This window comes from Phyllobates terribilis, unplaced genomic scaffold (genome assembly GCF_046119375.1).
Source record: "Phyllobates terribilis strain yellow unplaced genomic scaffold, ASM4611937v1 Scaffold_4__5_contigs__length_816908805, whole genome shotgun sequence".
NCBI lineage: Eukaryota > Metazoa > Chordata > Amphibia > Anura > Dendrobatidae > Phyllobates > Phyllobates terribilis.
This window is the reverse complement of record NW_027362764.1, coordinates 89,585,091-89,608,662: the sequence shown is the minus strand read 5'-3', so window position 1 is coordinate 89,608,662 and position 23,572 is coordinate 89,585,091. Positions and strand designations below refer to the sequence as shown.

At 44.0% G+C, this 23,572-nt stretch overlaps 1 protein-coding gene across 1 annotated transcript in view; it reads left to right on the top strand.

The window, feature by feature from the left end:
- KIF5B (kinesin family member 5B) overlaps positions 1-23,572 on the top strand; it is a 51,136-nt gene that overhangs the window by 5,427 nt on the left and 22,137 nt on the right. Inside the window, exons 2-5 of the mRNA XM_073677615.1 lie at positions 20,586-20,673; positions 21,244-21,317; positions 21,398-21,502; positions 22,280-22,328. Of these exons, the coding sequence (XP_073533716.1) occupies positions 20,586-20,673; positions 21,244-21,317; positions 21,398-21,502; positions 22,280-22,328 (316 nt within the window). The remainder of the gene's footprint in view (positions 1-20,585; positions 20,674-21,243; positions 21,318-21,397; positions 21,503-22,279; positions 22,329-23,572) is intronic.

The window sequence follows — 23,572 nt, the reverse complement described above, 5'->3', positions numbered from 1 at the left end:
ACACCATTACTGACCCACTGCCAAACCGGTCATGCTGAAGGATGTTGCAGGCAGCAGATCACTCTCCACAGCGTCTCCAGACTCTGTCACGTCTGTCACATGTGCTCAGTGTGAACCTGCTTTCATCTGTGAAGAGAACAGGGTGCCAGTGGTGACTTTGCCAATCCTGGTGTTCTGTGGCAAATGCCAAACGTCCTGCACAGTGTTGGGCTGTGGGCACAACCCCCATCTGTGGACGTCGGGCCCTCATACCACCCTCATGGAGTCGGTTTCTAACCGTTTGTGCAGACACGTGCACATTTGTGGCCTGCTGGAGGTCATTTTGCATGTCTATGGCAGAGCTCCTCCTGTTCCTCCTTGCACAAAGGCGGAGGTAGCGGTCCTGCTGCTGGGTTGTTGCCCTCCTACGGCCCCCTCCACGTCTCCTGGTGTACTGACCTGTCTCCTGGTAGCTCCTCCAGCCTCTGGACACTACGCTGACAGACACAGCAAACCTTCTTGCCACAGCTCGCATTGATGTGCCATCCTGGATGAGCTGCACTACCTGAGCAACTTCTGGGGTTATTGAGTCCGTCTCATGCTACCACGAGTGTGAAAGCACAACCAACATTCAAAAGTCACCAACACATCAGCCAGAAAGCATTGGTACTGAGATGTGGTCTGTGGTCCCCACCTGCAGAATCACTCCTTTATTGAGGGTGTCTTGATAATTGCCAATAATTTCCATCTATTGTCTATTCCATTTGCACAACAGCATGTGAAATTGATTGTCAATCAGTGTTGCTTCCTAAGTGGACAGTTTGAGTTCACAGAAGTTTGATTTACTTGGAGTTATATTCTGTTGTTTAAGTGTTCCCTTTATTTTGTTGAGCAGTGTATAAGGAGGCCTGGACGCCTTCCTTGAAAAATATATTACAAGTTATGAGCATTAGATTCGGTGATGGGACATTTATCTAAGGAGCTACTTGCTCTGTTGAGTTGGGAAGGATTCCCCCCCCCCCTAATATGGAGTAATTAGCATCTGCCTCATGGGTTTTTTGCCTTCCTCTGGATAAACATGGTGTATAAGTTAAACCTGATGGATTTAGGTCTACATTCAACCATAAAAATGATGAATCTGTCAGCTAAATACAATTAGCCATAATTACTTCTGGCACTAGGAAATGAAAACGCATCAACACTTACCTGATGATCTGGCACACTTCCTGGCAGAGGTGTAGGTGCCATTTCACTAGCTGTGCCACACAATCCCTGTATAACCATTGATGAGTGAAGAGCATGGATCATCTTTTGACTGTTGTACTTGTTATGGGGTAGGATTTATCAAGGTTGGCAACATTGGAGCAAAATTTGGACCTTTTAGCTACATTGTGGTCACAGTGCCAATGCTGACCCCTATCCACTATGTAAATGACTACAGTGTCCATCTGAGCATTATGAATGGAAGAAGGTGGCCTGGTCCAGTGAATAACCATCTGCATCATGTGGATTGCTCAATGTGTAGGCATCACTTACATAGTTTGGTAGTGGCAGGAAGATCTGGAGGGGAAAGTGTTTTACTTAGAGATCTTGGGTCCTGATAACATCTATATGATGTACACCACTGAAAGGTGTTACCTTGTCTGTTACTAAAAATCTGCAGTCTTTGTGTGTCTTAAAACCTCTGAATCCTCACAGCATGCACACCGCATGCCGTCAGGATTCTCCAGGATCGACGGCAAGAGTGCGCTTTCACATGACCATAATTATGCAATTTCCATACTTCCAGCCACATTCCGACTAGACGTGTGTGACCTCGCTCAATTCACTTGTATGTGTAAAAATTGCTTTCCCTCCCTTTTTTTTTTTTTTTTTTTTTTTTTTTTTTTTTTTAACATATTGTAGAGCAGATGAGATGCTTAAACTGTAGCATTTAAAGGGGTTATCTGATGATTAACAGTTTAAGTGGCGTCATGGCTGACCCAAACTAGGCGCACTCACATGCTGCAAGCAAGAATAGCTTTCTCTCTGCATCACCAGCGGAGCACAAGGGCACTGAAGATAGCCAGATCCAGCGATCATCCAGCTTCAGAGTGGCGCTTGCTTGCATGCGCCCCTTGTCTTGGAGACCGGCCACTGCTGATAGACTGCAGAGGTGTCCAGTAACCTTGGCAATGATACGCACAGAATTAGAATTCCCTCCTTTCTTGTGAATGGAGAGTATTTTTAATACAAGTTAAATTGTCAAGTTATTGTTTTTACAAGCACTTTCCAATTTTAACTATTTAAGATGAGGCCACCTCTTTAAGCTTAAATGGGATGTGCCTGTGCCACCTATAGGCTCGGTGACAAGTCTCGCCCCATGCCTTGTTTTGGTGCTAGTGGTGCTTACCCGACAATAACCTCCTGTCTGGTCCCAGGGATCGCTCCTCTCAATAGAAGTGCGCAGTGATGTGTCCCATGCTGTGGCTGTATTTAATCACCGCCTGCAGTAATTGTGGCTGGGCCAGCAGCCGAAACAAACTTGTACTCTGGATGCACCTTTTCTGCAGTGCGGTGCCAGGTTTTATCTTCTGTCCAAACTATGAGCAAAGAAATCTTAAAAAAAAAAAAAAAATGTAAAAATCGTTACTCGCGCCTCCCAATATCTTCACGGTAGCTTTCCTTTTGCAAAAAATAAATGTTTTTGAGGTTTACACGTTTATTATTCATTTAAAAATAAAAAAATAGTGATTATAAATCAGTCTTTAACGAGTGAGAATAGAGAAATATCACAGATGGAAGAATGATCTGCCAAGACGCAACCTGATTTTTTTTTTTTTTTTTTTTTTTTAAGCAAACCCACATCTTCTACATCACTCACTTTAGAAGTCTGGCATTGTGTGCCGTCTGCCTTTATTATTCTCTTCTTGTGGAAAGGGTGTGGATTTTCCATGTAAAAAGATACTTCCCTTTCAATTGAATGAGACTTTTCTTTACCAACCTAATGGCATTTTGAAAAGTCTTTTCCCCCTGTAATGTGCTGCATGAATAATATCAGTTTCTTTCTTTTTTTTATTTTGTATTTAAATGTACATCAGCCATGCAGCTTGTGACCTCACCCTGACATGTTTGTCAGCCTCTGAGCCCTATATTTGGTTAATATGTTAGGATAAGCTCCCTACATAAATGTGAAATGTATGCATCTCTCCATTCTCTATAAGATATATTTCTTAGAATTGCTTTGTTTGGCAGGATTTTCACATGCTGAATAAGTCCCCCGAATAAAAGCTTCTTTTTTTTTTTTTCCTCAAAGTTTAAAGAAGACTCTTGTGTTATTCCTGCTGCCCCCCTGAGTATGTTGTGTTTCGTTTTTTTTTTTTTTTCTCTTAATCCGCCATATGGTTGCACATTGGGAGCCTTTTTTGTTCTGTGCTAATTTTCCAGGTTTTTACCAAGGGGGCAGCGCTCACGGGATTCTATGGGAGCGTGTCTTTAGACTGCTCAGAATTACCGTGAGCAGCGCCCCCTTGGTAAAGACTATGAAAATTGGAGCTAAATAAAAATGCCGATATCTCTGGAACCGTATGGCAGATAAAAAAAAAAAAAAAAAAAAAAAAAAAGAAGAAAATCTGAATACTCAAAGGAGCAGCAAGAATAAAATAAGAGTGAAAGCTGGTTAAAAAGAAAGTATGTATTTTTTATTTTTAAGCATTCTTTAACTTCAGTGATATAATGATGTGCAACAGTTAAAATAACTGGGCTGGGTTGTAAGACAGCTGTGAGTGTACAGTCTCTACTAAGTACTTGTGATCTCCTTCAGTTTTATTTTACCATATTGTTTTAATATTTAGGTGTGTCGTTTATAACTTTTTAACGTGTGCCTGTCATTTCAGGTGACTTTTCACAATAAGTGTGTAGTTGAAAAATCACTTTCTGGCCATTGTCTTGTAGCCTTTTTTTTTTTCTTGCCGCCTCTGTCGCTCTGCTCCATTCTGCTCCTTATCCCTCCCCTTTCCATAGACTTTAATAGGCAGCTGTAGCTGATCCCTTAGTTTGGAAGTCTTGTCTTGTCGTGAGCAAGTTTTGATTTTAGCTCTATTATTGGTTGAAAGAATAGTTCACGAGGCATGGGGAAGAAGTGGCTCATAAAAGCAGAAATGAGCACTTTTCTCTAAGATGTGACAAAGGTTTCTGTGAAGTTTGAGTGGTCAGTGACATATAAAGAAAATAATAGTAATGATAGAATATGTAAAAAATGTAACTCGTAGACAGCTAAATGCCTCGCTTATTAGTGCAGTGAAGATCTGTAATTACAATTATTTATTTACTTTTTCTCATTGGTCTGTTACTTGTTAAAGAGCATATTGTTCTGTGAAAACATCGGCTTCTCCTGAATCCCAGGATTACAGATTAGTTATTCTGTAATCTAGGAAAGCTATATATATATACCCTCAGCAAGATGGAGTAGAGTAGAGCAGGGTTCCCCAACTCCAGTCCTCAAGGCCCACCAACAGGTCATGTTTTCAGGATTTCCTTAGTATTGCACAGGTGATGTAACTATTGCCTGTGCTGATGATGGAATTATCACCTGTGCAATACTAAGGAAATCCTGAAAACATGACCTGTTGGTGGGCCTTGAGGACTGGAGTTGGGGAACCCTGGAGTAGAGGACAGGTCCATGCTGACAGCTCTGCTAGTAACTGCTGCAGTATTTTCGGCAGAGGACATGTAACTTATTTGGTCCTTGCGTGCAGTAGTTTGGCCACAATGTCCTGTCCCTACTTGACCAAGGAGAGCTCTGCGGAGAGGAAGGGTAGTGCGTAACTGCGGGAATCTTCACTGATCTCTCCGAAGTGTGATCTGCCTGTTCTTTATATGTTTTGCTAGATGGGTTTTCTGAGAAGTTTACCTACTTGTATTGCGTGAAATGATGCCGTCCAAGCATTTTTCTTTTGAATGCTAAATCAAGATTCTGGATGAATGTTAATTTTGTGACACTTAGTAGCCGTAGGGTCTAATGAGCAAAATCACAGGGAGCTATATTAGCGGGTGCTTGACACGTTGCACCCTGTGCGGCTCGATTCAGGATTTCACTGTGCTTGGATCGGAAGTCCTGGCCTGACTAGTGAGCTAGGTATATGAAAACCACGGACGTCTGAATGAGGCTATGTGCCCACGATGCAGAAATGCTCAGGAATTTTTCCTGAGCGTTTCTGCATCTCCCTGGCAGAAAAAAACGCATGCGGATTGTGCATGCGTTTTTCCTGCCAGGGACAAGCGAAAGTGAAGTGAAGTGTTCTTCACTTGCATTTCCAAATGCGGGTTGACAAGCGCTTTCCAAGCGATTTTAGCATCACTTGGAAAGTGCTTGACAACTTGGTCACACTATATAAATCCATGCAAACGGCATGGATTTATATAGTGTGACCGTAAAAGAATGGTAAAAAATAAATCTATACTTACCTTCCGATGGCCCCCGGAGTCTTGCTTCGCTCCGTCCTGGCTTGCCGGCAGCTTGCGGTACACTACACTGAAGGACTTGCCGTCACATGATTGATGTCAGCGCAGGTCCTTCAGTCTACTGCGATCTGCCAGCAAGCGAAGACAAGGAGAGCGGGGGCCATCAGAAGGTAAGTATAATGTTTTATTTTTTAGTTAAATTTTTTTTTTTTACAGGTACCATGGTACCCAGGTCTGGAGGAGAGTCTCCTCTTCTCCAGACCCGGGTACCATCCGCACATTGAAACGCATGGAATCCTCATGTACAGATGCAGTGATGCGTAATCCATGCGTTCCAATGCAAGTTAATGGCGGAAAAAAACGCCACGCTTCCGCAAAATAATTTGTAGTGCTGCGTTTTTTTCCGCAATGATAATTCGCAGCGGAAATTTCCGCAGCATGTGCACAGCACATGCGGATTATCATTGGGGAACATGGCAGGCCTTCTACCAAGCGTTTTTTAAGCGTTTCTGCAGCGTTTTTGCCGTGAGACCTTCATACTGTTTGAGTTTGCTGGGTCCCAAGTTCACAGATCTTGTAGTGTTTTAACTAATAAGCTGTTATATTTCTGCTTAACGTATCTTTTTTAAACTGTACAAATTTACTATGCACAACTTTAGAGCAGATCCATGATCACTTGTGCCTCTTTTAGATGGGCTGATAGTCGGAACTGCAATCATTTGACGATTGCAGCAACTAACAAAATGGTTATTAACAGGGAAAAATGCAAAATCCTTCATCTGGCAAGAAAAATAAAAAAACAAAACAAAAAAAAACAAACAGAATGGGAGGAATAGGGCTAAGCAACAGCACATGTGAAAGACTTGGGTATACTAATAGATCACAGACTGCACATGAGTCAACAATGTTATGCAGCAGCAAATAAGGCAAACACAATTCTGAGTTGCATTAAGAGAAGCAGAGTCTAGATCATTTGAAGTAATTATCCCCCTCTACTCCTCTTTGGTCAGACCTCCTCTAGAATACTGTGTCCAGTTTTGGACACCACATTTTAAAAAAGACATAGACAAACTGGAGCAAGTTCAGAGAAGAGCTACCAGGATGGTGAGCAGACTGCAAACTATGGAATGGTTAAAGGAGCTGGGAATGTTTAGCTTGCAAAAAAGAAGGCTAATAGACTTAATAGCTGTGTACAAATATCTGAAGGGCTGTCAGTGTAGAGGGATCATCCTTATTCTCATTTACACATGGAAACACGAGAAGCAATGGAATGAAACTGAATGGGAGAAGATACAGATTAGATATTATAAAACTTTTTGACAGTGAGGGTGATCAATGAGTGGAGCAGGCGGCCACGAGAGGTGGTGACTTCTCCTTCAATGGACGTCTTCAAACAGAGGCTGGACAGACATCTGTCTGAGATGATCTAGTGAATCCTGCATTGAGCAGGGGGTTGGACACGATGATCCTGGAGGTCCCCTCCAACTCTAACATTCTAGGATTCCTGTGCTCCACCAAATAAAGATATGTGCGCACAGAACAAGTACAAGCGATTGTAATGTGTGGATGGAAGTGTGATCAGCCGGTATACACAGGCCATTAATCGACAGTAGATGAGCTTGCATGTAGCTGATCAGTGGTCAACACGTATAAACCTGCATTGCACTTCAATCACAAGTACTCCAGGAGGTCCTGCATTGTGTCCTGGAGTTTTCCAGCCCCTTTAATCTTTCACCTGTGTTAGAAGGGGTCCATCTCCAGTACTGAGCGCTCCCCCTATATCCATGAATAGCTTGTCCTCTGTTTGCCGTCACTGTGTCTCTGTTTACTTCCTCCATTAGATATTTATCGGCTTTTGCTTTTAGAAGTTCCTTTTTTTTTTTTTTTTCGTGGGCAGTTTTTCCCCTCCAATGTTCAAGGTTGTCACTTTACCCTTTTTAATGATAGCATTTCTCTTAAGGTAAGGGAGTGTCCTGCGATTGTCAGCTAAACCCTGACTAAGCAAGTCTGTGTGTGACGTGCCTGACACAAGGCTTGGACGCTGAGAGCGACGGATTACTCCATGGCAGTCACGGCTCTGCTGCTCCTTCCCGCAGTGTAAGGCCTGGTCCACATCATCTTCAGGAATTCACTGCTTTAATGGATCTGTCACAAGACTCAACAGGTGGTCCCTATTGACTTTAATAGGGTCAGTCTGGTTTTTGTCACATCTGATGATCTAACTGAAAAATTTCACTTGCCGTTTTTATTTTATTTTTATTTTTTTCCCTTTATGCAGGTGAAGTTAGATTCTTCAAGGTGTAAAGTAACATCAGTATCATTAGCTAAAGGGGTATTCCAGCCTGAAACATTTATCTACTGGTGGGGGTCTGACTGCTGGGACCTTGGCTGTGAAATTGAAAAACAAAACCCTGAAAGTAATGGTGGCATTGCTATTTTTTTTCCCTATTTATCTACTCCTAAAAAATGTTATACTGTAAGTTGTCTTCCATAATGACGCTGCTAAGGGAACCTGAGAGCTGATAGATGCAGCCCGATCCACGGCACTTCATGATTTCAGACATGTATGTTGAACTCTGAAACGCTGTGACATATCAAAGAAAACGTAGCTCACTGGGAATGAGCCGCACAAAGCATTAGTTGGATAGGCGGGTCCCCAGCGGCCCTGCTCCTTTTGAGTGACAGGTGTTTCCCTGCATACTTTTAGGAGAAATCTGTCCATTATTGTAGTGGGTGGGGAGAAGTAGTCGGGGACCTACCTGTCCAGCTAGTCTCCTTTGTTGCTTGATTCCCGGTAGACATTATCGTTCTCTGAAACAGTGCAGCGTTTCATAGTTAAAGGGAATCTGTCAGTAGGATCAACCCTCCTAAGCCGTCTATATGGGCATGTAGGTCATAGGAAGCTGAATAAAATGATACCTGCAATCTGATGGCTTATTCCAGAGAAATCCACTTGCTTCATAATTTGTAAAATGAGTTGGTAAGAGCTATGGGCCGAAGATGGTTCTCTCTGAGAATCTGGTTCCAGAGATTATTGTAAATGAAAGTGTTACCAGTGTGAGACATGTAGATCAGGAGAGCAAACTGTTAAGTCATTACATGTCTCACACTGGTAACTCTTCCTTTCATTTAAAATAATCTCTGGAGGCAGATTCTCAGAGAGATCTATGTCCGGCCTATAGATCTACACAGCTCATTTACATATAAAAAAACCTCCATGGATTTCTCTAGAATAAAACATCTTGATATCTGCGATCTGATATTTTATTCAGCTTCTTATGACCTACATGACCACATAGACGTTTAAGGGCTTAAAGGGTCTAAGGCTCTCTTTAAGTCTCTAGGTTAGTGCACACGTGCAGATTCCCTTTAAAAGTACATGGCTGAAATCATGCAGCCAGAGCCTGATGCATGCTGTGTGTGGTTTGGGTAGCATGTGTCTTCTGTAAGGTTCCCTTTTAAAAGCTAGTTGAGTTAATCCTGCAAAAAAACCAAGCCCTCATATGGCTGTCAGCAGAAAAAAAAGTTATCACTCTTGGAATACAAAATTTTTAAAAGGTAATTTAGGCCAAAAATAGTGCTATAAGATGCCAGTAAATGAGCCTGCAACTTCATAAATGTGGTGGAAGGCTCAAATATTTAGATTTGAGTCATCAGTGGTTACCTTTTAATGGCTAACTGAAAAGATGGTAACAAATTGCAAGCTTTCGAGACTACCTTGGTCTCTTCATCAGGCTAGTATACCACAAAATCTGAAGTCACATATTTATACACAATAAGACACAAAAATAATGCAATAGATAAGACAGGTGATGAAAAGCAGAGTTATTATGGAAGAGATAAACAGTTCTGGCTTTAAATATTTTGGCAGTTAATAGATAAGGAGTGTGAAGGTTTTATTGTTCAATGTTATGATGGCTTCACAAGTCTGAGGAGCACATTCCTTAGTTGATGTAGAATGACATAAATCCATGCAACACATTCATTCCTGCTCTGAAAGTGTTAAAGGTCACCATCAGTTTATATTCTGAGATTCTTCTTTCTCTTTGAGATTTGAAGTTACCTTTTAATACCAGTAATTTCATGTCTTTTATGCTGTGATCAGGGGAACAAAAATGCTGGGCTACAGGTAGATCTATTCTTTTTTCTTTAATTGTGTGGAGATGATGATTCATCCTTGTTCTAAGTTTTTGCCCTGTCTCCCCTACATAAAGACCCCCAGCTGGACATTTGGTACATATAATTACGTACACTACGTTAGATGTGATACAGCTGAACGTACCTGGGATCTTATAGTCCTGATGTGAATTGGGGATCTTTATCTTGTCTGTGGTCGTTATAAATGGACAGGTTTTAAATTTTTTCTGGTTGCAGGGAAAGGTACCTGTAGCTAGTGGAGATGACAGGGAGCTTCTGACAAGGATGCTTCTTAGATTTGGGGGCTGCCTGAAACACAGAAGTGGGGGGTCTGGAGATATGGATTGTAATCGGGCATCTTTTTGTAGTAAGGGTTGTAGTTTCCGTGCAGCTCTTCTTAGCGCCTCCAGATTTGGATTGTAGGTGACTAATAGAGGCACCCGGTTGTTTTCTTGTTTGGTTTTGTAATGTAGGAGATGATTCCTTGATATCCTGGTGGCTCTTGTAATCTGGTTCTCAATTGTTCTTCGATGGTAGCCCTGATTCAAAAAGGTCTTTCTGAGGCCATCAAGGTGTTTGTCTCTATCCATCTGGTTGGAACATATCTGATGGCTTGGCTGTAAACAATAGAGTTTGTGTTTTGGATGGAAACTGTCCCATTTAAGGTATGTAGGACGGTCTATTGGTTTCCGGTACAAGGATGTCTCTATTTCATAAACTGGTCTGAAAACAACCAATGATAGGGCATCTTTCATTTCTTATGCTTGAACAATGAAGCTATGCTGTGATTGGTTCTTTTTTTTTTTTTTTTTTTTTGACTGTTTTCATGAATTGACCCCATGATACTTGGCCTGGCATGCAGACAGTGTGCTGGCCGTTGGGCCCTGACCAGTTAATGAGCAGATGGCGACGTTTACGGAGACTGCCATTTCTTCTAACAGTCTGACCCCAGCACATCTTTGGCTTGTACTTGCACCAGAAATGGAAACCTTCTCCTTTTTGTGAATGGGTGAAGATTTGCACACTATATGCCTGAGTTTGCACTGCGTATTTTACAGCAAGTTAAAAATACTGTTCTTAACTTTTTTTTGAGGATTCTTTTTAGCCAAGTAAGAGTGTCTGCGGTTTGAGGGCATGGCTTCACACTGCACGTGCTGCTCCAAAGCCTAGTATACAGCTTTCCTGCCATGTTTCTGTACGGCTATGTGCCCACGATGCAGAAATGCTCCGGATTTTTCCTGAGCGTTTCTGCATCTCCCTGGCAGAAAAAACGCATGTGGATTCGGATTGTGGATTCGGATTGTGGATTCGGATTGTGGATTCGGATTGTGGATTCGGATTGTGGATTCGGATTGTGGATTCGGATTGTGGATTCGGATTGTGGATTCGGATTGTGGATTCGGATTGTGGATTCGGATTGTGGATTCGGATGTGAAGCGTTCTTCACTTGTCAACCCGCATGCGGAAATGCAAGCGCTTTCCAAGCGATTTTAGCATCACTTGGAAAGTGCTTGACAACTTGGTTACACTATATAAATCCATGCAACCGGCATGGATTTTATATCGTGTGACCAAGTTAGTTAAAAAAAAGAATAAAAATAGTAAAACAAAAAAAAAACATTATACTCTCCGATGGCCTCCGGGCTCCCCAGTGGCCCGCGGTGGTGTAAGAGGACCTTCCATGACATCATTCAGTCATGTGACAGGTCACGCAACCGCTGACGTCAGCGGTCGCGTGACCTGTCACATGACTAAATGACATCATGGAAGGTCCTTTTACACCATCGTGAGCCAAGACGTACCGGATAGAAGACCGCGGGCCATCAGAAAGTGAGTATAATGGTTTTTTGTTTTTTTTATTTTAAATTTTTTTTTTTTTTTTTTTTTACAGGCACTTTGGTACCTGGGTCTGGATGAGGCTCCTCTTCTCCAGACCCGGGTACCATCCGCACATTGAATCGCTTAATATCCGCGTGTGCACATGTAGTCATGCGGATATTAAGCGATTCAATGCAAGTCAATGGCGGCAAAAACGCCGCGATTCCGCAAAATAATTGGTAGTGCTGCGGATTTTTCCACAGCACATGCGGATTATCATTGGGGAACATGGCAGGCCTTCTACCGAGCGTTTTTTAAGCGTTTCTGCGGCGGAATTGCAGCTGCGGAAACACTTAAACGCATAGTGGGCACACAGCCTAATACTCTTTGGCATGAAGCTGGTTATTCACAGTAGATCGGTGCTGACTGCCCCATATACAGTAGCGCTGGAGGGGACTGAGTCTTCCGGTGTTCTCTATGGTGCACTCTATGGCACACGCTGCCTGACTCCTCCAGTGGCGGCTTATCTGTAGGAGAACAAAGGGTGGGCTGCTGGCATCCAATGTGCTGGACTGTTCTCTCCACCACATCTGTAAGGGAAGAGTCAGGGGGCCTCATACACATTAGGTGGTCGGCAGAAATCTGCTTGTTTTATCTAATATGTATGGGGGGAGTTTAAGGGTGGAGCGTGGTCCAGGAATGCATTGTTTGTACCAATTGTAGCAGAGCTCAACTTGACATTTAATGAAGTCCTATGTTAAAATGCTGAGGAAACATAATCTAGTCATTGTATTGTTCCAGGTCAGATCTTGCTACATCGCTCTACATTACGTGCCTGGTATGTGGCTTTACATAGGACTGCAGAGAATCCCCACTCCCTTATCCTAACGTAACACAAGCAAACAGTTAACACTATTAGGATATTTGTGGCTTCATCTAGTACTGTAGTACAAACCCAACTCTACTACATCTAAGCACTCTGATTTTACAATATTAACTGTGGTTTTATATATAGTGTGTTTCAGTCCTATGTAAAAGGCAATATTCTAAACTCAGGGCACAGATGTAGCAGAGTTGAGTTTGTCCTACAGTACTAGGTAAAACCAGAAATATTGTAAAATCCTAGCGTACCCAGATGTAGCTGGACTGAAACACACACTGAATGCTGCTACATCTGTGCGCACTTTAATTTTACAGTATTTGTAGAAAAATACATTTGACATGCAGATCTCGGTGTAACAGTAGGTTATTCGCAGTCCTGTGTAATTCAGAGATGGTGATGCACTGTGGTGTCATGGACTTTACAGATTTGTGGCTTTACATGGGACTGTGGGAAAATCTAGTTTGTTGCAGACTACACACTAAACTGTCTCTGCTCTGTCTGCACTCCTGTGTTTGCTTTTTGTCTCCTCTCATGCTGTCTAGGATGCATGTGTGAGAGCAGAGGGTAAAGGGCTCTCTATGTTGCACCATTGCTGTGAATGAGCATTGCTAGAAATGTTCATGTCCTGGTAATTGAACAGGCTGCCAAGTCACTCGATGGATGATCAAAGCATATGTCGGGTAAAATGATCTTTTGATGTGCCTAAGGCTAAGTGCCCACGATGCAGAAATGCTGCAGATTTTTTCCGCATCTCCCTGGCAGGAAAAACGCATGCAGATTCTACATGCGTTTTTCCTGCCAGGTAGAAGCGTTTGTCAAGCGTTCTTCACTTGCATTTCTGCATGCAGGTTATCAAGCGCTTTCCAAGCGATTTTAGCATCACTTGGAAAAGTGCTTGACAACTTGGTCACACTATATAAATCCATGCAACCGGCATATATAGTGTGACCAAGTAATAGTTAAAAAAAAAAAAAAAAGAATGGTAAAAAATAAAGATTATACTTTCCCTTCCGATGTCCCCCGGTGTTTTCTCTGCTCCGTCCGGTCTGTTGTATGGGTCGCGGTAGTGTGAAAGGACCTGCGATGTCGTCATTGAATCATGTGACAGGTCACGCAACCGCCGACGTCAGCGGTCGCGTGACCTGTCACATGACTAAATGACGTCATGGCAGGTCCTTTCACACCACCGCGAACCATACAACAGACCGGACGCATCGCTGAGGAGACTGGGGGCCATCGGAAGGTAAGTATAATCTTTATTTTAAATTCTTTTTTTCACAGGTTCTATGGCAGGGCTCGACAAACCCAGGCGCCTGGTCGCCAGTGGCGCCTAGAAAATGTTGCCTGGTGCTTGAGGAGTTGAGAAGAAAAAAAAATACTCTCAATCCAATCCCACCTCCTGCACGGAGTCATCCAATCGGAGGAAGCAGGGACAGTATCGCTCAGGCCGCCTTCTCCACTTTGCTCCGCCCCCCTTATGCTCCGGGACTGGACAGGGAGAGTTGGGTTACGGGGGAAGCAGGGCCGGCGTCAGCACCCGGCGTACCCGGGCAAGTGCCGGGGCCCTGGAAAATCAGAGGGGCCCAGCCGCCCACACACTGTCGGGGCCGGGCCCACACACTGTCGGGGCCGGGCCCACACACTGTCGGGGCCGGGCCCACACACTGTCGGGGCCGGGCCCACACACTGTCGGGGCCGGGCCCACACACTGTCGGGGCCGGGCCCACACACTGTCGGGGCCGGGCCCACACACCCACCCGCCCACTCACTGTCGGGGCCCTGGCCGCTTCCTCTGCACCTGTTCAGGGACGCAGGCGCTGCTTGATTGCCGGCACTTCCCCCAGACATGGCCGCGCGCTGTCCAGCTGTGTCTGCTAGTAATGACACGGCAGGGTCGACGGCACTGCACCTTTAATTGTGCTTGTGTGTCGCTCCTGCCGCGTCATTACTAGCAGACACAACCGCACAGCGCGCGGCCATGTCTGGGGGAGTGCCGGCAATCAAACACCGTCGGAGCGGAGGTCCTGCACAGATGGGCGGGAGGGGCCCGGACCCGACCGCAAGTGGGCCCCTCTGATGTTCCAGGGCCATGAAGTCTGTGACACGCCGGGGGCCCTGCACTGCCCCATACCCGAGGAGCTGCTGGACAGGACACTGGACCGGGGACAGGTGAGTGAGGCTTCCCCAATCCCCATATTAAAAATATTAGTAATGGGTCTGTGTGAGTGCATGTATGTGAATGTCAGTGTATATGACTGTGTGTGTGTATATATATATATATATATATATATATATATATATATATATATATATATATATATATATATATATATATATATATATATATATATATATATATATATATATATATATATATATATATATATATATTTGTCTGTTTTATCTATGTGTATGTCTGTATGTGTACATATGTCTGCGTACCGTCTGTGCGCGCGCATATGTCTGCGTACCGTGTGTGCGCGCGCATATGTCTGCGTACCGTGTGTGCGCGCGCATATGTCTGCGTACCGTGTGTGCGCGCGCATATGTCTGCGTACCGTGTGTGCGCGCGCATATGTCTGCGTACCGTGTGTGCGCGCGCATATGTCTGCGTACCGTGTGTGCGCACGCATATGTCTGCGAACCGTGTGTGCGCGCGCATATGTCTGCGTACCGTGTGTGCGCGCGCATATGTCTGCGTACCGTGTGTGCGCGCGCATATGTCTGCGTATGTGAAGGATGAGGGGGCAGGCTGGGCCATGTGTAATAAATAAATAAATATATTTATATATTTATTTCTCCGCCGTATCTGTGCATCATGAATCGTGTATGTGTTAAAAGGGCCCACTGAGACTCTTTCGCCCGGGGCCCAGAAAAACCTGGAGCCGGCCCTGGGGGGAAGGATCGCTGTTGCCGGGGGCCCGTTCTCATCTCCCGCTACCTGTGTAAGTACATACAAAGGCCGTGCTCCCCGGGGAGACGCCGTGTGTGAGGGGGTCTATATGTACAGTTTGTCAACAAAAAAAAATTCTGGCTCCTAAATTTTTTGGCTGGCTCCTAGATTCTGAACAACTTTGTCGACCCCTGTTCTATGGTACCCGGGTCTGGATGAGAGTCTCTTCTCCAAACCCGGGTACCATCCGCACATAGAATCGCTTAATATCTGTGTGTACAAATGTACTGACACGGATATTAAGCGTTTCAATGCAAGTCAATGGCAGCAATTACGATGCGTGTCCGCAAAATTAATGGACATGCTGCAGATTTTTCCGCACATGCGGATTATCATTGGGGACCATGGGGCACGTATTACCAAGCGTTTCTTAAGCGTTTTCGCTGCGGAAATTCCGCAGCAAAAACGCTTGGAAAAAATGCATAGTGGGCGCACAGCCTAAAATGTCACTGTTCTCGGCAGCACATCATTCTCTGTAAAGTATGAGCTGTCGAGAAAAATGGTGATTTGTGCACTTATTGATCTATTGCTGATCGTTCAGTGTGCATCTGAAACATCTGTGTAAACAGGCCATTAAACCACTGCTGTCTGCCAAACATGTTTAATGCTGTGCACTGCTGAGTGTGGTGTTGTCAGGCAGCGGAGGAAAGCTCCTCCTCCTGTGATGAGCGCTTTTACTGGGCATTGGCCACCTGATTTAAATACCAGCGTGAGGGGAAAGTAACATACAGCTTTTCTTTTTTGGGGGTAATATATCTTGCATAGGCATCTGACTCGTGTACCAGGATCATTGTCACGTCTGCTTTACACCAATTTCCAGCATAGGTTTTTTTTTTTTTTTCCAAATCTGCTGCCTCTGTGTCGTCGTCCCTCTGCTTTCCAAAAGTGGCTAGAGAAGCAAAAAGGTGTTAATATTAGCAGATGTGGTCTGTGCCAAAGTTTCCAACCTTTCTATATAAAATGTAAAGAATTTAATCAGTTCCCCACATTATGGCCAGAAGCCAGTCTTTCTGCAATGTTAGAAGACTTTTCCCCCCCCATGCATGGCTTATTTATCATCACATATTCCTATATACTGTTACTACAAATGATATACTCCTCACTGGCTAAAATATTCTTTAAAAATGCATGGAGCGTTACTCTACACTCCATACTGTCTGCAGAAGTCCCCATAAATATTCTCCAGCCCTGATATCTGGAGGGCAGAGTCCCAGCTGTTGAAACCTATTGTTATGTGTAGAGATAAGCCGCTTCAGGATAATACCACTTCCCCCAGCTCTTTTTACAGGGTTAGGCCTCTTTCACATGTCAGTGTGTCCGGTACGAGTGGTGACAGTTTCCACACGTACCAGAGACACTGACACACACAGACCCATTCAAATGAATGGGTCTGCGCACATCTTTGTGTTTTCACGGACCGTGTGTCCGTGTGCTCCATGCGGAGGCAAGTCCGTTTTTTTGCGGATACACGGTTTCCAAAATTGCCTCACGCTGAACACACACGGATGACATCTGTTTGTAATCCGTGTGACACGGACCGGCGCCTGGGAATCGGCCCTACAGGTAGCGCTGTTCCCAAGCGCTGGTGCTGAACGTTGCCCTCATCATGGTTACCTGCCGACGTTCAGCTCCTGCGCTTAGGAACAGCGCTACTTGTAGGGTCGATTCCCAGGCGCCGTCCGCATGATCCAGATGCGGCACACGGTTGACACACGAGACACGGATATCTGCGCTACCGGAAATATCCGGACGTGTGAAACCGGCCTTAGGGAGTGATGATTGCTCTCCCTTTGGTTGTCTTTGGGCCCCCTAGGACTGGTGCGGTAACTGCCTTACATGCCCATCACATTTTTTTTCTCCGTAATATACCCGTCTGTTTCATACACTGGGCATTTGATGCTTCTTGCAGTGTCACTTATCAGACAAGCAGTAAAGTGCACAGTCCAGAAGGGTTGTGCCATACACGTTACTGCAGGATCTGCTGAATGAGGCTCCGCTTTGTCACATTGCTCAGCGAGCTGCGTCTCCTGGGTGCTGGGAGGGCGTCTTACTGCAGGACATGGGTTCACCCGGAAGGTGTACTTTTCTCATCTGCAGCACAAAGGCTGCTCAATATATTGAATTACCTCATTGAGTCCGAGCAGTTATCAGTTCATTTAGCTTTATAGGACCCGCTCTGCCCAATGTCGAACCTTATTTTCTACATTTTACGTGTAGAACAGTTTTTGTATGTTCTTTTTGCTGTCGGGCTATGCTCACACTGCTGTCAGAGCATCCGTTAAGATTTAATGAGACCTATTAAAATGACTTGAACCATGGTGGAACCTGATATGCCTCTTTGTAAGTCGGGGTAGTCCTCCCAATAATGAACAATGGCTACCTTTTTATAACCAGAAACTACCATACGAGTGTGAACAGACTTTTCGGCAGTCTCATTATCCTCACAGACATGATTAGTGACAGTCAACACCTTTTTACACAGTGTCTGTGATTCACAATGTTATGTCACAGCTCACCTTCCTTCTCCCTTCAGATTGAGCAGAGTCAGGTAGTCCTATGCTTTTCAGCAGCCGCATGAACCATACATATCTAAGACCACGTTCACATCTGTAGAGCGTTCTAGGCTGAGCACTGAATTGGGGTTACTAGTTAAAGTCCCAAAAAAACGGGACGCAGGCAGAGCCATTCAGGGTACCAGGCAGATGTCTCGGTGGACTCGTGCCCAGTGGTGCCTTCCTTTCTTAGGCAGACACAATAGTGATGATTGCATGGTGTCGGCTTAAAAAGATTGACAGCACCTGAACGCAAAGTGACGCATTCTGCCCCATTATCCTCAATGGCTCTTTTGGAAAGGGGGGGGGGTTTCCATATGAAATCTATTTTTAAGGGATATGGATGAAATCCCACAGTAGTGATCAGTATTAATGTGAACCGAGCCTAAAAGCTGTTAACAAAAGCCCAGGCAGTATGGCCGCCCCATAATCATGTACAAAAAAAACAATAGAAAAAGTTAAAATAATTGTGCATTTCATAAACATGTTTAAAAAAGGCAATTGAAGTATCTAGTTTTATTAAAAATACATTTTATATTAAAATCCCCTTTAACGTGTAGAGGATCTTGTGTGGTATCTCCTCCTCGTCCTGTGACTGTGAGCCGGCGTCCGTCACATGCCTGGGCTTTATATAATGAATGTGTAATTATAGTTTACCATTTGTCAATGGTGAAAATGAGTCGGCTCCATTTATAGCCCTGTTGCTAGGAATAACTCGCTACATGACTTTTTGTATTTAGTCATTTTTTACCCTATCGTTTTTTAACTGGCATAAAAATGCCTAGTTTTGAAATATTTGGGGTGGACAGACCAGTAAGGTGGTCCTTTAGCAAAATATTCTAGCCTTCTCCAGTAAATGTCTGGCCGAACTCATGCCGTGAGGTCTGAACTGCGGCCAAAGAATGTTTCTCCCTACGCCTGCTTGGCATTCTCCACAAGGAGAACTCTAGGCCATGTAATGCTCCTCTGGAAATGTAAATATGCAGATTGCCTCTCCGCATATTCCTTTTTTTTAACAAATGACCAGAGGGTATGAACTTTAAAGGTTTTCTCCAGAACTAAACCAATATGTATGGTAACATTTAAAGAGAACCTGTTGCCTGATTCATACTGCCCAAACCACAAGCAGCATGAATTGGAGCCTGACTTGCACGATTACAGCCAAGTATATTTTTCAAACCTCGCTATGGGACAGACCTGTCAATCACAGCGATGCTGGGAGAAGCTTGTTGTGGCGGAGCCAAGACTATTCAGGTCTATGGCTATGGTCCCCAACCATACCTTTTTAAAGTATCTATAAAGCAATCGTGCAGCCAGGCTCAGATTCATGCTGCCTGTGGTTCTGGGCAGCATGAATCTGCCCCTCTTAGCCTAAACCATTAATATGATTCTGTATCTTTAAAAGAAAAGACCCCAAAGTGAAGCTCCAGCAGCCAGAAATTGCATTTTGAAATGGTCTAGAAGTGCATTGGGGCATAAGGATCCTCTTAACAGCTTCTCAGCCTCACGCTGTATTTCCTCCTACCTAGCAGCAACGTCCCCTGGCTGATTGACTGGTCATTGTCTGTATACCATAGCAGACGACTTATCAGTCAGCCAGGGGAGGGTTCTGCTAGGTAGGAAATACAGCGTGAGGCCGAGAAGCTGTAAGTTCATCCTCACGCCCCAATTCTCTTCTAGACATAATTTCAAAGCAATTTCTGGCCGCTGGAGCTTCGCTTTGGAGTCATAAAGGGATCGACTGATTTACCTGTGAAAGGTCCACACGGTCATATAAATGATTTTGTGGTGGAAGTAGGGCGAAGTTGTTGGGTTCTCCTTTAAAGTAACTTGGAAATAAATTACAATTACTGAATCTGCAACATTTGATGGATCGCTGATCCCATCATATAACTGATCTGTGACCTTTTCCATCTCTAGTGGCAGGTCTACCTTTTCTGGTGGTCCTCCCTGTCCCTCATCAGTGGGTTGGATAAGCTGCAGGCTCGTCGATGCATGTGTGGGTCATGCTCTTCCCGTTTGCATTGCACGTGTTGCTGCATCTTCAGGCTGCCTCCCATGAATGTGCGCATGCGTCTGTTTGGCTACTCTGTCTGCAGTGGCAGATGTCTTTTGTGGGAGAAGAACAATGGAGTTTGGACATTGAGTAGGCTTTTTTTGCATTGCAGGATTGACTATGTACTAGAAATATCAAAGATTGGTAGCCACTGAGTTCTCGGGTGCCCTGGAATGGGCAAGGACAGGAGGCGGACGATGCTAACTCATCAGCCGGGCACTACAGACCCAGGATTGCAAGCAAAAAAAAGACATTTTAAATTGAAAAGTCATTTAAGGAGGCCTCTAGTTATACTGCTCTCACTGGCCATGGGACTTGTGATCCAAACATGCCGTCCTCCTATGACTGAGGCTGTCGAGTTTGGTTCAGGAGACTTGTGGCCAGTCTGTGCATCACGGTCTTTACTGTATACTTGGGTGGACTATCAATAGTCCTGGGCCACATGTCGGCCAAGTCGCAAGAATATTTCATCATGTGCAATGGCTCCATCCACCCTTTATCCTGCAGGTGCTCACTGCCCTACAGCAAGTGTACATAATGTGAAGAATAAAGCAATAAATCACTTTGATGGCTCCAGAATTTTATCTACTGTGAACAGACCCTTAAAGAACACTTTTCTTTGGACTTTGAGCTGAAAATAGGTCATTGGAGCTTTTCAGTGTCCTGTGTACATATATAGTGATCAGATCTCTTATACACTTGTAGGAACATTGTACAAACCTATCTAATGTTCTTTTTTGTTTTTGTTTTTTTTTCTCCCCACAGTCCAAACCTTATATCTTTGACCGTGTGTTCCAGTCAAACACATCCCAAGAACAAGTTTACAATGCATGTGCAAAGGCTATTGTTAAAGGTAAAGACGATCAACGTGTTACCAATACTAGTCCTATACTAGCGGTGTGTGATTAGGGTTACGTGCAGAATCTTTGTTTCTGAGCTGTGGACACTCTTGTGAGATTGTGCAGATACTGTTAAGGCCCCATACACCACTTCAGTGGAAGCCAATGTTATTAACCGGTTTGACCCAAGTCTGCGTATGGGGGTACCTGACGGATGATGTTGGTGATAAGAATCTGGCTTGTCCAATTTTGACTTACCGATCCTTTTGCAAAAAAAAATGCAATACTGTGTGATTACAACATGGTTACAGTCTTGGCATACAGTACATTCACTTTCAGCGCTATCTGGGTGGAAGAATGCCATGCCAGTACCATACTGCAAAAAACACGTTTACGTTGCATAAATAGGATTTGGACACCCTGAAAATTGTAGTTTTTGATGGAAGCCATTCTCGGAGCTTCAATTACTAATACATATCCTGGAACGATCGCCCGAACAGGCTGTAATAAATACTCCGTATTTGGAGTATACGTTTGACTATAGTTCACTACATTTGCACATAATTGATTTATTTCTTTTTCAGATGTACTTGAAGGCTATAACGGTACAATATTTGCTTATGGGCAGACGTCATCGGGAAAGACTCACACTATGGAGGTAAATGTGTCGCTTTTCACTTCCACAAAGACCCTAGTGATGGGTAACTGTGCTAATATTGCTGCTTGTTTTCTCCTTAGGGGAAGCTGCACGATCCTGATGGAATGGGAATTATTCCCAGAATAGTTCAGGATATATTTAACTACATTTACTCCATGGATGAGAACCTGGAATTTCATATAAAGGTATTACATTAGTTACAATTTGTAACGAGTTTTTTTTTCCTTTTTAATGGGTAGGAAAAGTTCAAGAATTTTTTTTTTCTTTAACAAGAGTGTATGAAAATGCTGAAAAATAGCACAGAGCAAGCTGTCTGTGTCAGGGCGTGCTTCCAGCCGCCGCTCCCATGTGTACGGAGCGGTAGCCGCGCCTCTTACTGAAAGCCGGCAGCTGCCAGGAGGAATAAACTTCATTTTCTCCAGGTAGCCGGGTTTTCAGTACTGCGGCCAGAAAGCATTACCTGCAGATTAACCCTGTATCTGCAGGTTAATAGCATTTGGAGGCATGACTGGTTCCCTTTAAGCGTTTGTTGTCCATTTATCCAGTTTTATTATTTAAAGGGGTTGTCCAATACTAAGACAACCCTTTCTTGATCTAAATATTTGGTCCTGATAAAATAAAAAGCCTATACTCTCCTCCTGTGCTTGCACCGTTCCAGCGGTGTCACACTCTTGGCCCTGGGGCTCGTGTGCGGTTGTTATGACACATGACCCCGGCGTCCAATCAGCGCACAAGAGCCCCAGGACCGCGAGTGCTGACACTGCTGGAACGGCGCCGACACGGGAGGAGAGCATAAGCTTTTTATTTTATCAAGGCCAAACCTATAGATCAAGAAGGGGTTGTCCTAGTAGTGGACAACACGTTCAAGGGATTTTTAATGTTAAAAAAAAAAAGAAGCTGCCATGAAATCTGTTTTGTTTTTTTTTTCATCGAAGCTGACGTTTTATTTTAATTGTATGTAGGTGTCGTATTTTGAAATCTATTTGGACAAAATAAGAGACTTACTGGATGGTAAGTGACAACTGTTGCAAAAATGGTCAAGATTTTACATTACCTGTCTGATTTGTGGTCTTACTAGATGCAGTATCAACTATCCAAACTGGGCCTCCTAAATTTTTAACTGGCATCTTCTTCAGGTTGCACCAACTCTTGGCTACAGGGCGATTCACCCTCGCCAGTTGTCACTTGTTGCTGGGCTATTACATTGATAATTGGCCAGTGGAAGAGAATGATGAATGGTTATAATTTATCGTCTCTGGCCTTGTTGGTAAAATATATGATCATTTGCACATTGCTGCCCAGCACATGGCTTTTGCAATAGCTATGGTGACTCCTCTTGTTTAGCCTGTTTTGTCCCTGCCATTCATAGTAATGATACTGAATCAAAGGTCATTAAGAGGGATTTCTTGTACCCCAAGGTTTCCAGCAATGTAAAATAACACGGACAGACAGTACTTGCCCCCTCCCTCTCCACTGACCTCTGAGGTTCTGCTGATGTAGACAGCATGTGCTGCTGAGCTCATTGATTGGCTGCAGCGGTGCACGGATGATGTGATGTCACAGTTGCAGACAATACAGAGACTGGTGCAGCTACATGGAGAGGATGAGTACCATAAATTGGCTCTGACCCCATTGACTTGTATATAAGTGTTGTCTAGTCATGCTCTGATCTGGGCAAAGGTCACTGTGAAGGGAGGAGGAGGAAAGCTTTGCCGAACACCTAATGTGAATGGTGGATCCTGTGTTCTGCACTGTATGTTCATTGTTATCCTGGCTGTGATGATAATGAGGCTGCTGAAAATACTTCAGTGTGTGCACTACAGGAAATATGGTCCTGATTCATCAGAGCTTTTACGCCAAACTAAAGTCACAATTTTTTGCGCCTCTGAGTTTTGTAGTTTTCATTCCAGTTTCGCCGAGCTCCACTAAATTAAACTGAACTGGTGCTGCATCTGGGGCCTGATATGGAAAAAACTGAAAATATTTCAAACCTGACTTAACCAATAGTCCATTTGCTGATGACTCACTACTTTGAAGAATTTGGCAGATAAAAGAATCAGATACAGCAACAAAAAAAAAATTAAAGTAAAAAATGCCCAAGTGTGTGAGTCGCCCAGCGTTTGCCGGTCCTCGTAGGCATCGTTGTCCAGGAATCCCACAGAAAACTGCTGCCCTGCCAGCAAATGTCATTTCCAGTATTAGCAGAGAGAACATGAGGCTACAATGCATATTCCTGGTGCCGGGGATAAGAGAAC